The following is a 13,255-nucleotide window of genomic DNA, read 5'->3' as shown; positions in this document are numbered from 1 at the left end:
TGCGCGACTCTGCAGTGTCGTGGACCGGGCGCGTCCTGGCGAACTCGGGCGTCCGGGAGGGCGGGGGGCCGGCAAAAAGTTGGCCGCCCGCTTTTCCGCGCTCGCCCCGCTAGGCCGCCACCGCACTGTCAAGGGGCGGGGACGGGGGCGGCGCGGGGGCGGCGGTCACGGCCCAAGAACGGACCGCTTGACGCGAGCAGACTGCTGCTGTCCCCCAGCGCCACCAGCGTTTGACTCGGTGCACCGGTGTCCCATGCGTCACGCTGCTCTGTCCGATGAGCACCGCTCCGTTTCGGAACTTGGCCTGATAGTGTAGCCGCGCCCATCGACGGCGACATCTCCTTGGCGTCCCGCCGCGTCCCGGCGCAACGCGCTCCCGGGCGGGAGGGACGGAGAGAGCGCGCTCGCTCTCCGTTTCTCTTTCTCATCCGGGGCAATCAAGCCGTTAGTGTGTTAGTTAACAGTGGCGGCCCGGCAGCCAAACCGCGGCAAAGCCAACCCGGCGCGCTCTGCTCGCGCTGCTCGCGCTGGGCTAGGCCCCTATCCGACCGAGCAGAGCGAGTACGGATCCAATTCTCCTAATTTACTCAGCGAATCCAAACCCAACCGCCCCAATAAACTCGTCTCCGCGGGGCTTCGCGCCCAATTTTGTGCCTTTTGGCGTGAAAATGAGATGTGCCCCGCCGCGTCGCGGAGCCGGGAAACGGAAACACAGGCCGGTGGCCTTTTATCTGACGAGGGAATAAAAAGTAAAGACACCTTTACGTTCATTCCGCGCGCCTCGCCGCGCCGACTCTGGTGACCTCTACGTCACATTGCCGCGCCTCCCCCGGGAGGAGGGGCGAAAGTGCTCCCAATTGGGGCGGGGAGGGGGGATTGTTTTGTGATAGCGGACCGTTCCAGGATCATCCCGGCGCTTAATCGCACAAAATGCGGTCCAAGGGACGCTTTGGGCTGCTCTGGGCGGCGTGGAGGTGGGGGACGGGGCCGAAGGGAGTGCATTGAATGAACAGGTCCCGCGCCGACGACGCGAGAGACTTGGCGCTAGTCGCCGGCGCGCTCTGCCCTTCCCTTCCCTGTCCTGCAGGGCATGCCCGGCTCGATGCCCGGCTCGATGCCCGGACGGCTCCACGTGGCTCGGCTCGGCCGGTAGCACGCGTCGCTCCAGCCGCCCTGCGTTGGCTTGCTAGCCTCGCGCGGGGGATCTGGGATCTGGGACGGCCGAGATAAGGAAGCTATCCCGGAATGAAAACAAGGAGGCCAGCGCCGGCGTTTTTTCGATCGGCGCCGCGTGTAGTCGATTGTCGCCCCCAGTCCTTTCTCTAGCCCTGCCCCCACCCCTTCTCCCACCCCTACCACCACCCCTGCCCCCCTACCCCCACTCCTACCCCCACCCCGCCCTCAGCAGCAACCCCTTTCTGCCGATTACGCGTCGGTGACTCTGACATCCGTCGCACGGAAATGGATATCATATCCGCTTAGGAGTCCGCCGTTGGCTGCCGTTGGCGCGGCCCGGCCCGGCGGCCCCAAGGGCGGCCCGGCCCTCGGGCTTGCGCGTCGAGCGGGGCCCTGGCGGCCCCCCGGCCGGGTGGTGGGTCTCATGGGTACGGCATAAGGTGAGCAGGCTGCGCTGCCGCGAGTGGGGCACGGCTCTGGGACTCCACGCCGCCTCTCGCCGGCAATAGCGGCCTCTCAACTGATTGGCATTCTGGGACAACGCTCCGTGCCTCGCAGTGCCTCCCCTCTGCAATCTGATCAGTGCAGCGCCACGCAGCGCGTCCTCGAGCTCCCTCTGGGCTTCGGGACTCCGCTCCGATCCCCGCCCGCTAAAATCGACCCCGTCGTCGTCGTCGTCGTCGGCCGAGTGACAGCCAGGAGGCTGATCAAGAAAGCCAAGATGAACGAGTGCTGTCGTCGAGCCCGTCCCGTCGCCGTGCCGCGCTAGGCGTAGTGCTGCCGCTCCGGAACTCCGTCGAGGTTGGATGTCACCCCGTGGGCCACGTGGGCCCGCGTGTCTGGAGTGCAAAGCACGTGCACGGCGTGGCGCCTTCGGCACGCGGCTAGCAGGCACAGCACGCACGGCAGGCGGCGGCTAGAGACCTAGAGACTGACGGAGAAGCGCGGGCGCCGATAAGCGCACCAACAGTTTCTCATACTCCTCGCGCGCGGCCGGAGAGCTGTCTCATATTCCGGACAAAATATGGCGGCGCACGCACTTAACGGCTAGAGAAGGTTTTTCGGTCACAGCTTCCAAACCGTTCTAGATAGAGGGGTATAGTAAGCGAGCCGATTGTAGGTCTCTGTACAATCTACAATCGGCTCGCTTACTGTACCACTCTGACTTGAACGGTTTTCGAGCTGTGGCCGAAAAACTGTTCCGGTTGTCTGCTGCGCTCCGCCTCGCCCCACCTTACCGCACCGCTCTCCGCTCCGCTCCCTGTCCCCTCCCCGCTCCCCTCTGGGCCGGCCCAGACAAAATGGCCGCCAGCGCGCGACGGCGCCCGCGCTTCTCCGTCAGCCTCTAGGTCTCTAGCGGCGGCCACGCGTCGTCTTGAAGGACCTCGACTTTTCTCCGCGTCAAACTCATTAAAACGATGGCGCTGTACGTAGCACGCAGATAGCCGGCACAATTGGGGCTAGTGGGCGTCGTCGCTGTGTTGTCCGGGGCGTGTCCGGGGCGGGGGAGCCACTCTTACCGCGGCCTGCTGCTCTCGTTGCCCTCTTGCTCTCGCTTCATCCCCTCACGGCTATCTCGGGGCCCCGCGGCGCCCCGCGGCCAATGGTCATAACCCCTCGCTCCCCTCTCCCCTCGCCGTTGCTTCGGCCGGCGTGTGGCCCAGACTCCTCGGCGTCACGGCCTCGGACCGCCCGGACCGCCCCGTGGACCGCCCCGCCCCCACCTCGAGGCGGGCTCGACGATAAAGGATGCGCCGCAGCAGCGCGAGGCGCCTGCAAGGTGCGCTGCTGCCGCTGCTGCTGGGGCTCGGGTTCGAATCCCCCCCGCGCTGCTCCTGGTTTCTTTTTGTCGGCGGCTTGGTTCAGCCACACCGTCCGGAAGAGGTGCCAGTCCGCCAGACTCGCCGACTGCTTTACGATTCGCACTTGGCGTTACAGACTTTGCCATCATTTGTTGTCCGCGGCTCGCTTCCTCGTAAAACAAAGGGCCTGGCGTGGAGGCCCAGTCCGTCGGCCCTTCGCACCCTGCGGCTCGGCACGGTCCGGGCCCTTATTGCGCCGCGTGTAAACAGAGTCGCGATGGACCTCGGCCACGGCGGCACGGCACGGCCTCGCCGGGGAATGAGCTGGCCGTTAGGGCGGCGTCCCACACATTAAGGTTATGGCGTATTACAAACTCGGCCTCCTTGTCCTGGACGGCGGCCTCGGCGGCGGCGGCGTGGCCTCGGCGGCGGCAGAGCGGCCTCGGCGGCGGCAGAGCGGCCTCGGCGGCAGAGCGGCCTCGGCGGCGGCAGAGCGGCCTCGGCGGCGCGTACAATGGCCGCGCCGTAAACGCCGCCACAATGTTGCGAGGTGGTGCGGGTGGGCCGCGGATCAGGCGGAGGCAAAGCGATAGGTGGCCGGCGGGGCTACAAAGTCGAACAGAGCCTGGCAGCCTCGCATCGCGGCAGTTGATCTTGTTCGCGCAGTCCGTGGAACTGGTGGAACACGGCGCGGGCCCGGTCTCGGCTCGAGCGCGCGATCCTTCTTTAAGCGGACCAGCGACGCTAGCGACGCTACCCGCGCGGCCTCATTCGCCACGGAGGAGGTTCACTGCTCGGGAATGGGCGGGGTGGGTGGGCGAAGGGTTGAATGTCCTTCATAAATCGTTGCTCGGGACATTTGCGGCGGCAGAGTGTTATCCGAGGCGCAGGTGAAAAACCCGCGGCGCGACGCGCGCTGCGTCCCAGTGTCCCAGACCGCGCCCGGAACCCAACCCCGTCCGGCAGCGCCATCGGCCGGCCCGGCGATTAGGAGACTCGTTTCGCGGCTCTGTCGCTCTCACACGCATGGGGCATCCCGCACGAGGGCCAGAGAGACGGAGTGACTAAACTCACAACTTTTCGGAATCATGGCCTTGCCTCGGTGCCGCGGATCGGCGCGGATCGGGCTCCGCTGTTTTAACCCCAGCCCGGCCTGGCGGCATGCTGGCGGCGCGGGGCGAAGATACTTCGCGGAATCAGCGCGACCAGGCGGAGGGGAGGGGGATGAGGGGCGAACGCGCTCACACATCTCTGACAATGCGTGGAGTTTGAAAACTAAACTTTGACCAGAGCAGTACCGCTGTATCGCGCAGTGCGCGTGGGCTTGCCGCGTGCGACCTACACTCGCTAGTTCTATTCCCCCCCTCTCTCTTTCATTCTCTCTCTGCCCCAGCCACACTTTTTCGGGGCGTTCTGAAGCGGCCCGAAGTTAACTGCGGATTTATGTGGCCACTGTAATGTCGGCTCGGACTGGCCGCGCCGGCCGCGCACACAGAGTAATTAGGCCAATAAAAATAGATCTGGTACGTCCGCGCTCCGCCCGCTTTAGCCCATTTTCGTCGTGTCCACAGCCGCCAAGGACGACGCGGACGACGAGGGCGGCGAGCACCACGACGACGACGAGCACGCTCGGCGAGATGGCGCCGTGGCGCGCCGTGGCGTTCCTCAGCGTGCACAAGTCCTCCACGGCCTTTTAATTTTCTTTTTTTTCACAGTGGCGCCCGAATGTGAGCCTTTCTCGCAGCGCGGGCGTTTCTCTCTGCGGCCCGCGGCACGCTTCGCGCCCCACTTGTCCGCTGGCCAGGCTGTGCAGCCGCCTCGACCCGTCAGCATTACAGTATTACAGTGGACGCTCTCCCATTCCGCAGCGGACGCAGCGCCACCTGGCGACACGAGCTGCAATCGGCGCGCCGCCGTGCCACGGCCGTGCACTGGAGTGCTGCCGTCCGACAGTTTGTTGTTGTTGTTGGTGGCGGTAGTGGCGGTGGTGGTGCTGTAGGGGGTTGTGCCGGTTGTTGTTGTTGGGGTGCAGTCCGCCCGAGTCAGCAGCGAGATATGCGACGCACCGTGCCCCACTAAGACCCGCGAGTCGAAATGGAACCAAGGAAGCCAACGTCGCGTTTTTCTCCTTCCTCTCTCTCTCTCTCTCTCTCTCTCTCTCTCTCTCTCTCTCTCTCTCTCTCTCTCTCTCTCTCTCTCTCTCTCTCTCTCTCTCTCTCTCTCTCTCTCTCTTCTCTCTTGCTCTGTATCTTCAAGACGCTGTCCTCTTCTGGCCGCAGGTCTGTTCGCCTACTCGCACATGGACTTCGAGGCGGACCGCGACGCCGGCCCCGACGGCGACCCCTCCCTGGCGGACATGACCCGCGCCGCGCTGGCCGTACTCATGCGGAACCCGAGGGGCTTCTTCCTGTTCGTCGAGGGTGAGTAGAGCAGAGCCAAAGCGGTTCAAGCAAGGCCGGCAAGGCGCCTGACGACGGCCGCGGGCAACCCCGATGCAGCGGTGCGGCCGGGTTGCCTATTGCAGAGTCCGCGGGCGCTGAGCCGCTGCGCGTCTAGCTGCGCGTCTAGCTGCGCGTCTAGCTGCGCGTCTAGCTGCGCGTCTAGCTGCGCGTCTAGCTGCGCGTCTAGCTGCGCGTCTAGCTGCGCGTCTAGCTGCGCGTCTAGCTGCGCGTCTAGCTGCGCGTCTAGCTGCGCGTCTAGCTGCGCGTCTAGCTGCGCGTCTAGCTGCGCGTCTAGCTGCGCGTCTAGCTGCGCGTCTAGCTGCGCGTCTAGCTGCGCGTCTAGCTGCGCGTCTAGCTGCGCGTCTAGCTGCGCGTCTAGCTGCGCGTCTAGCTGCGCGTCTAGCTGCGCGTCTAGCTGCGCGTCTAGCTGCGCGTCTAGCTGCGCGTCTAGCTGCGCGTCTAGCTGCGCGTCTAGCTGCGCGTCTAGCTGCGCGTCTAGCTGCGCGTCTAGCTGCGCGTCTAGCTGCGCGTCTAGCTGCGCGTCTAGCTGCGCGTCTAGCTGCGCGTCTAGCTGCGCGTCTAGCTGCGCGTCTAGCTGCGCGTCTAGCTGCGCGTCTAGCTGCGCGTCTAGCTGCGCGTCTAGCTGCGCGTCTAGCTGCGCGTCTAGCTGCGCGTCTAGCTGCGCGTCTAGCTGCGCGTCTAGCTGCGCGTCTAGCTGCGCGTCTAGCTGCGCGTCTAGCTGCGCGTCTAGCTGCGCGTCTAGCTGCGCGTCTAGCTGCGCGTCTAGCTGCGCGTCTTTCGGGAAGTAGCAGTGGCTGGCAACCCGTTCGACACTGGGTTTCCGGCCTACTCGTGTGGCAACACTCTGCGACTCGGAATCGGGAGGCCTGGTTCGACGCACCGGGCCTGCCGCCTGCCAGCCTGGACTGCGACGTGCAGTGCAGTGTGCCGGGGAAAGGAAAAGCAGGGCGGGCTGATTGCTGCGGCACGCCGGGCACGGCACGCCCACCATGTGCGCAGGCTTGCACAAGCGCCCACACTGCGACAATCAGCAGACTGATTCCGAGAGTCGTTTTCGTAGCTCTGTCCCTCTCGCACTCATGGGGCGTCGCGTATAGCTGTGAGAGAGATAGAACGACGAAAACGACTCTGAATCCGTCTACAGGCCGTTCTGTACAGTCGTTCAATGCGGGTGTCTTCCTCTGTTGCAGGCGGCCGCATCGACCACGCCCACCACTACAACAACGCGTACCGCGCCCTGGACGAGACGCTGGCGCTCGAGTCGGCGCTGCTGGCCGCCATGGAGCTGGTGGACGTCACCGAGACCCTCATCGTGCTCACGGCCGACCACTCGCACGTGCTGACCCTGGGCGGGCTGGCCACGCCTCGGGGCAACCCTATCCTGGGTGAGGACCACGACGGCGGCGGAGAACCCGGCGACAAGACGTCGCGGAAATTGCGTCCCCGTCGCCGTTTGACGCGCTGCCCTGTGCGTCGCCTCGTCTCGGCGGCACGCGCCTCGCCTCGCGTTGCCGCGCAGTGACGCCGGGCTTGTAGGAATGCAGACGGCACGCCTCGCGCCTCGCCTCGTCCCGCGGCGCCGCCTCTTTCCCGACAACGGCGACGAATCGCGCGGAAAATGGGTTTCTGGACCGCGTCCTCGGACACTATGGGCTACAGCCTTGCCGCTGACGCGCGCGCTTCGCTCAGCCTTGCTCCAGGAACTTCCACGGCTACTTTCCGGCTCGTGAGATGTCGACCGGATTTTCCTCTTTCGTGCCCAGGAACCACCAGGGACTGTGGCTCGGTTCTGTAGGCGTTCGTCGTGGTACACTCGGTGGCGAGACGCGCCGCGCTGGGCGCCCTGGCCGCCCCCTCCAAGGCCCCCTCCCCTCCCTTCGGCAGGAGACACGGTCGCGCGCCAACAACGCACCTTTATATTGCACCTCGGCTGTCACACGGCTGGAAGCGGGCCGGCCACAGAAGAGGTCCGGGATAAAACGTCGTCTGGACGAAACCCAACCCTTTCTTCTCGTTTTCTTTCTTTTTTTTCCTCTCCCCCCACATTCCCACACACCTTGAACCTTTCCTGCTACTCTTGGGGCCGTGGCTTCGTTCTCCGTTCCCCCGCTGTGCCAGGAGAGCAGATTACTCGGTTGCCCTCAACAGGCAATAAAACGCCCTCTTGGCACCGCGACGCACACCGGGCTCTGGAAGGGAGGGGGAGGGGCATTTAGAGGAGGGCGTCGAGGTCAGGTCGTCGCGAGGCCGTGAGATGGAAAGGTAGATTGGAAAGCAGGATATGAGATTCTCAAGTGCCGCGCCTCTTCATCGCGACTCGGCGCCGGAAAGCGGGAAAATAGGAGGCCGTGCAAATAGACGCCGCACCGCCGCGGACATCGACGACCCACATCGCGGCGCCGCGTATGACTGTCAGTGCACGGGGACCGCGCCTCCTGCCGCCTTGTGGAATGTGGGTCGCCCCATATCGGTGCGAAAATTAAGGCTGAGGCAGGCAAAGTTGGAGGCAAGGCGGCAGCAGTGCGATTGCAGCGCCCCGGCGGGGGTCCGCGACGAGGAGGCAGGGCAGGCGGGGCCGGGCGGGGCGGCCGGCCGGGGCGGCGGCTGCAGGATGGATGCTCTACCGTGGCGCTACTTTAGCGCCAGATCACGCCCTCCCCCGCCCCGGTCCCCTCCCTCCCCCCTCCCTCCTCCCACTCTCCCCCACCCGCCTCTGTGCAAGCCGTCCTCCTCCCCGGGCGGGGCCGCCGCGCTGCGCTCCGCACCACGCGTTAGCATGAATTATGTTCCAAATGTAATTTATTTGGAGCCGCCGCAAAACGGCAGTTGGGAGGTCATGTTACAATGCCCCAAATCCATAAAACATACTCTTTCGCGATAGGTGCCAGCAGAGCCCGCCGCAGGCAGCCGCCGCAGCCGCCGCAGGTTGGCACTGGCCGCCCTGACAGCAAAAACAACAACGACGAAACAACGGCCAGACTGGCGGGGCGGGCCGGGGCGGGGGGTAGTTTTTCGGCAGCCCGGCGGCGAGTCGAGGCGGCGGGGCGTGCGGCGTACCGATGCGAGGAAGGTTAACGACGGCCGCTAAATCAATAGACGGTCCGATTCGCGGCCGCGATGGCGCGATGGCGTCGGGGACCGGGACTCCGGGGCGGCGGCCTGGATGGCGGCCTGGATGGCGGCCTGGATGGCCACTTGGAGGTGCGATAATGTCGCGGAGGACGGGGAGAATGGGCCGCGCTCCGCCAGGCGGCACGATGCACCGCCACGCCGGAAGCACTGTGGCAGTACGGCGTCGCTTGTCGCGGACGTTGCGATTCGTTTCGTCCGTCGCCCCGCGGCAATGCCGATGCAATGCCGACGCCCGCCGCGGCGAAGCGGGCGAAGCGATGACAAAGTGTGATGAATGTGTGAACGTCCGCGGCGGCGGCCAATCGATGGCGGCGATACCCCGTGCGCCGTGCGCGGTGCGCGGTGCGCCGTGCGCGGGGGAAGGCGTCGCTATAACGCCGAGTGTTTCCACGTCGCGGACGTGGCGTCTCCGCCATCGGTTTCCCTCGTGACAGGCCTGCTTGTGGGTGACCGCCTATTCTTCTCTGTTGCAGGCGTGGACTCGAAGGTGTCCGACGTGGACGGCATGCCCTACTCGACGCTGCTGTACGGCAACGGCCCCGGCTACAGCGTGCCCCGCACCGTCCCGGCCAACCTGACGGCGGGCACCCCGCACGCCGCGCCCGGCACCACCGCGGCCGCCGAGGAGGACGAGGAGGCCCGCAACCGCGTTCACGGCGCGGCCGTGCCCCGGCAGTGGGCCACGCACGGCGGCGAGGACGTGCCCGTCTACTCCCAGGTGGGTGCGGCCTCCTTGTGGGCGCGAGGGCGCGACCCTGGAGCTGGAGGCGCCTCTCCTCATGTTGTGTCCGCACTGTCCGCAGGGCCCACTGGCCGGCGCGCTGCTGGGCGGCGTCATGGACCAGACCTTCCTGCCGCACGCCATCGCCTACATCGCCTGCCTGGCCGAGTTCGCGGACCGCTGCAAAGGCGGCGGGGACAACTACACGGCGCCGCCCATGCCGCAGGTCAGGAACACGAACACGCCTTAAGCAGATTCGGGTTTGCGAGTTGAAAAGGAGTCTGGCTGCGGGCCCCTTCGCCCCCTCTCCTTTCTGCCTGCTTGTTCCGTTCCTCACATTATTTACAGCGATTCCTACGCGGGGCGTGGCCGCGGCGTCCGGCTGCCTGCTGAGCAGCCAGGCCCTCGGCCAGGCCCTCGGCCAGGCAGCCCCGACGGGGCTGGCAGCCTGAATTATGGCCAGGATGCGGCGGCTCCTAATATCTCCCCGCTGCGTGCCGCTAGTGCCTCCGCTTCGCGCTCCGCTTGCAGTGTCGCGGAGAGTCTAACGTTTTGTGCGTCCTGCCTCAGATGTGCGTGGCTCCGGAGGTGAGCAGCATCTCTTCCGGCGCGGGCAGCACGGGCCACTCGCCGGAAGTGGTGGCGTCCAGCGTGATGGCGGACCACGGCAAGACGATGCACAGCTCGGGCAGCAACGGCGGCCCCGCGCGCCTGCAGCTGCAGCGGCCGCTGAGGCTGCGCCTGGCCGCCACCTTCCTGGCCGCCGGCTCGGCCTACGCGCTGGGCGCCACCACGCTGGGCCGCGCCGCGTCCGCGAGCGTCGCGCAGAGCGCCGCCGCCGCCGTCCTCGCCGCCATCCTCGCCACCACCGCCGTCGGCGTCACGTAAGGCGCCGCGTCCGGGACGAGCCAGCACCGCCGTCAACGCGTGTGTCCAAGAACACTGTGAACTTTTCAGGCAGCCGTTTGGACTGGCCTTCTCGGAGTCGCTTGCCGAATTGCAGGCCTAGGTCAGTTTTGTACAGACGGTGGGAGGTCCATGCCTCCGGGAAACGCCTGAGAGCGTTCTCCATATCGTAAAAGTGAAACCTGCCTTTTCTGAGAGTGGAAGTATGGAGTGTCGTGCGGAGAAGGTGACAAAACTCGATTCTCGCGCGGGCGGTGCTCTGAGCCCGCCCCGCCCCGCCGCGCCCCATCCCGCACCGCCCACGCATCCGGCCCGACCGTGGTTCTCAAAGCGGAGCGCAGCGGCAACTTTACGGGGCGCACATGCGGGCCGAAATGCGACTGATTTAAACTTACGAGTGTCACGAAACGTTAACTTTGTAAACCACCGTCGTGGTGCGTACAGTGATGAGGCAGCCGTTTCGACCAATAGTATGTTTCACTGTGAAAGTGAAAGCACTTCATAGGTGAAACCGAGGTTGTTCTTACTTAAGATAAGCAGAAAAAAAATGTTCCCAGCAGAAGTGTTAAACAAAGTGTATCCAGAGGGCCGACAAGATTTTTTAATTTATTGTCTTTCTGTAACTTAAAACATACACCAAAAAAAATAGAGAATGCAGATGTCTGTCGGATATTGCTCTCCCAACAATGTACATAGGAAGAATTATTTTTCAAACGAAAATTTGTAAATATAATGAAAATATTGCGTAAGTCCAAAGTTGTTTAAAGTCTTAGAACGAAGGTGTTGAAATTTTTGTTTTTCGAAAGATCACCTTCCCACGAATTTAAGCTCTGCACAGAAAGATTCTCGAAAACCCTTGATTTAAGACGATACGAAACTTTTCACTTCCCACGTCCAAACCCGCAACTTACATTCTTCTGTCATACAAAGTAAATTATATCAGAGGTCGCTTAGGCTAGTAGAAAGTTTCTTTCGTGGTTAAGTGTTATTTTATGTACTTTAATGTTTGTGAATACCTATCCCTTCTTCTAAATAAATGACTACAAACTCAAATTCATATTTTAATTTTTTACATTTTTTCAGATGATTAGGTGAGTCTTTTGCGGAATGGAGAGAGAGACGACAAACGCTTTCACTTTGTTCCTCAAGCTTCACACAACTGCCTCCACTCGCTGTCCACGGTGCACAGGCGCCGCAGGAGGCGCCCTTGATGGGCGTACACCCGGGTGGAAAGAAGTTTAGTTTTGACTTAGTCTGGACTGTAGTCGTAGACTGTAGTGCCCAAACTGCAATTCTTATAGCAGTCAAAATAGAGAAAAACCAAAGATTTTATTTATATTTTGGACCGCAGTCTGGAAAGTAGTTAGGAATGCAGTTTGGATGTACTTTCCAAGAAGTTTCGTTTAGACTCCTCACTAGACTCCAAACGATGACTCAATTTTAAGTTTAACTTGCTTCTGTCTGCATTTCCGAAACGTAGTTTGGACGGGAAGCTATACAGTAGTTCTCATTTTAGAATTTTATCGGTTTGGCTGCAGTTTTATCTCTACGTTCCAAGCTCAGTCGCAACTGTGCTCTTCTCTGCATTAGTTTTTGCACATACCCAGTATACTTGAAAGGTGCTTTTTCGATTATTGATTGAATTGCAAAAATATTATTCGTAGGTTACAGTTTCGTATTGCGTACAAGATTTGCAGACTCAACGTTAGATGGGAACGTCAATCGACTGCAGTAGTTCTTTGGGGGTTCTTACGGGGTTTCCAATTTTGTCTTGTTTACCCGTGGAAACCAAAACAACCCCGCAGTGAGACAGAAATTAGCTACTCTGTCATTTTTCACCAACCCCTTTTTCGAAAAACTTCTGCCGGTAAAGCACACAGTGGACGTCACTTAAAGGATGACAATGGCGAAGAAAAACGATGTGGATAAGGATCGAGTGCAAATAATCTATTGTAAAACTGCAATGAAACTGCAGTTAAACTGCACCATCCGACCGGTGTGCCCCGAGAACAGGCCTTATGATGTGGTCCAGGTCGGATGCAGCAGCTCGCATGCCCGCTTGCCAGCGTAGTGGATAACACACCTGACTCGCAACCCAAAGGACCGACGATCGAGTACCGCCCAAGTCCAACAACTTCAACATCGAAAAACAGTTTCTCTACAGAATGAGAGGCGACGGGGTTCAAAAAAGCTTCCCAAAAAAGGAATTTTTTTTTTTTTTTAATTTTGCGATTGAAATTTGAACACTATACTCGCAACTACAGCTACCATTATAATTGTCGCATACACCTGCGACCCTACTTTTAATTAGGGTCGAAACTGCAACCGAAACTGCAGTGTTCGAAAATACTACCAGAATATCTGTATTCAAACTGCAGTCAAACTGTAGTTTCACTAAAAAAACTACACTCTAAGTGTAGTTTACTGTAGTTTAACTGCACTGAAACTGCATTGATCCATCTGCAGTCTGACTACCATTGTTTTGCAAACGGTTTAAACTTAGAAAGAATAGATTTACTTCACTTTATCTCGAGACGTTCAATAGTTGTCCTGCAGTCTTAAACTGAGTTAAGTTGCACTTTACAAGTACAGAAAAATTTACAGATCTTTCCACCCGGGCACTCGGTGGCGCCGTAACGAGTGTACCCGCCGTTCCATTGACGGCTCCATTTACCGTCTAACAGCGCACTGGATAAATCTCCATCGCCGGAACAAGCGTCTGTTCCGTGTTTCCGCCTGCGCTAACGACTGCCGAGCTTGCTGCCGAGCGCCGAACCGCGGCGGCGGCTCTCTGGGCGTCGCCATGGCGTCGCCACGCGGTCGCGCTGCGGCAGGGCAAACAGCGCGCCACCAAGCCAGCCAGCCAATTTAGCGCTCCCGGAGGACCGCCGCCCTCGGCCGCCCTCGTGCGCCTTGCCTGTTTAATCCGAGAATCCGGTCCGAATATTCGGATCGAGTCCCGCGGCGCGGCGGTGTGGTGATGGCGGAGATGAGCGGCCGACCGGCCTCAGCAGACTGATTCCGAGAGTCGTTTTCGTCGCTCTGTCTTGCCGGGT

General features: G+C 61.6%; 1 protein-coding gene across 1 annotated transcript in view; it reads left to right on the top strand.

Moving 5' to 3' along the window:
- The window catches only part of LOC117645903 (alkaline phosphatase-like), a 40,742-nt gene extending 29,452 nt beyond the window's left edge, over window positions 1–11,290 (top strand). The window contains exons 6-11 of the mRNA XM_034386456.1: window positions 5,258–5,398; window positions 6,631–6,825; window positions 9,046–9,290; window positions 9,376–9,519; window positions 9,864–9,990; window positions 11,283–11,290. Of these exons, the coding sequence (XP_034242347.1) occupies window positions 5,258–5,398; window positions 6,631–6,825; window positions 9,046–9,290; window positions 9,376–9,519; window positions 9,864–9,990; window positions 11,283–11,290 (860 nt within the window). The remainder of the gene's footprint in view (window positions 1–5,257; window positions 5,399–6,630; window positions 6,826–9,045; window positions 9,291–9,375; window positions 9,520–9,863; window positions 9,991–11,282) is intronic.
- Window positions 11,291–13,255: the final 1,965 nt, after the last annotated feature.

This window comes from Thrips palmi, unplaced genomic scaffold (genome assembly GCF_012932325.1).
Source record: "Thrips palmi isolate BJ-2018 unplaced genomic scaffold, TpBJ-2018v1 HiC_scaffold_10, whole genome shotgun sequence".
NCBI lineage: Eukaryota > Metazoa > Arthropoda > Insecta > Thysanoptera > Thripidae > Thrips > Thrips palmi.
Note: the sequence above shows the minus strand (reverse complement) of the source record. Positions and strands in the feature narration are given on the sequence as shown.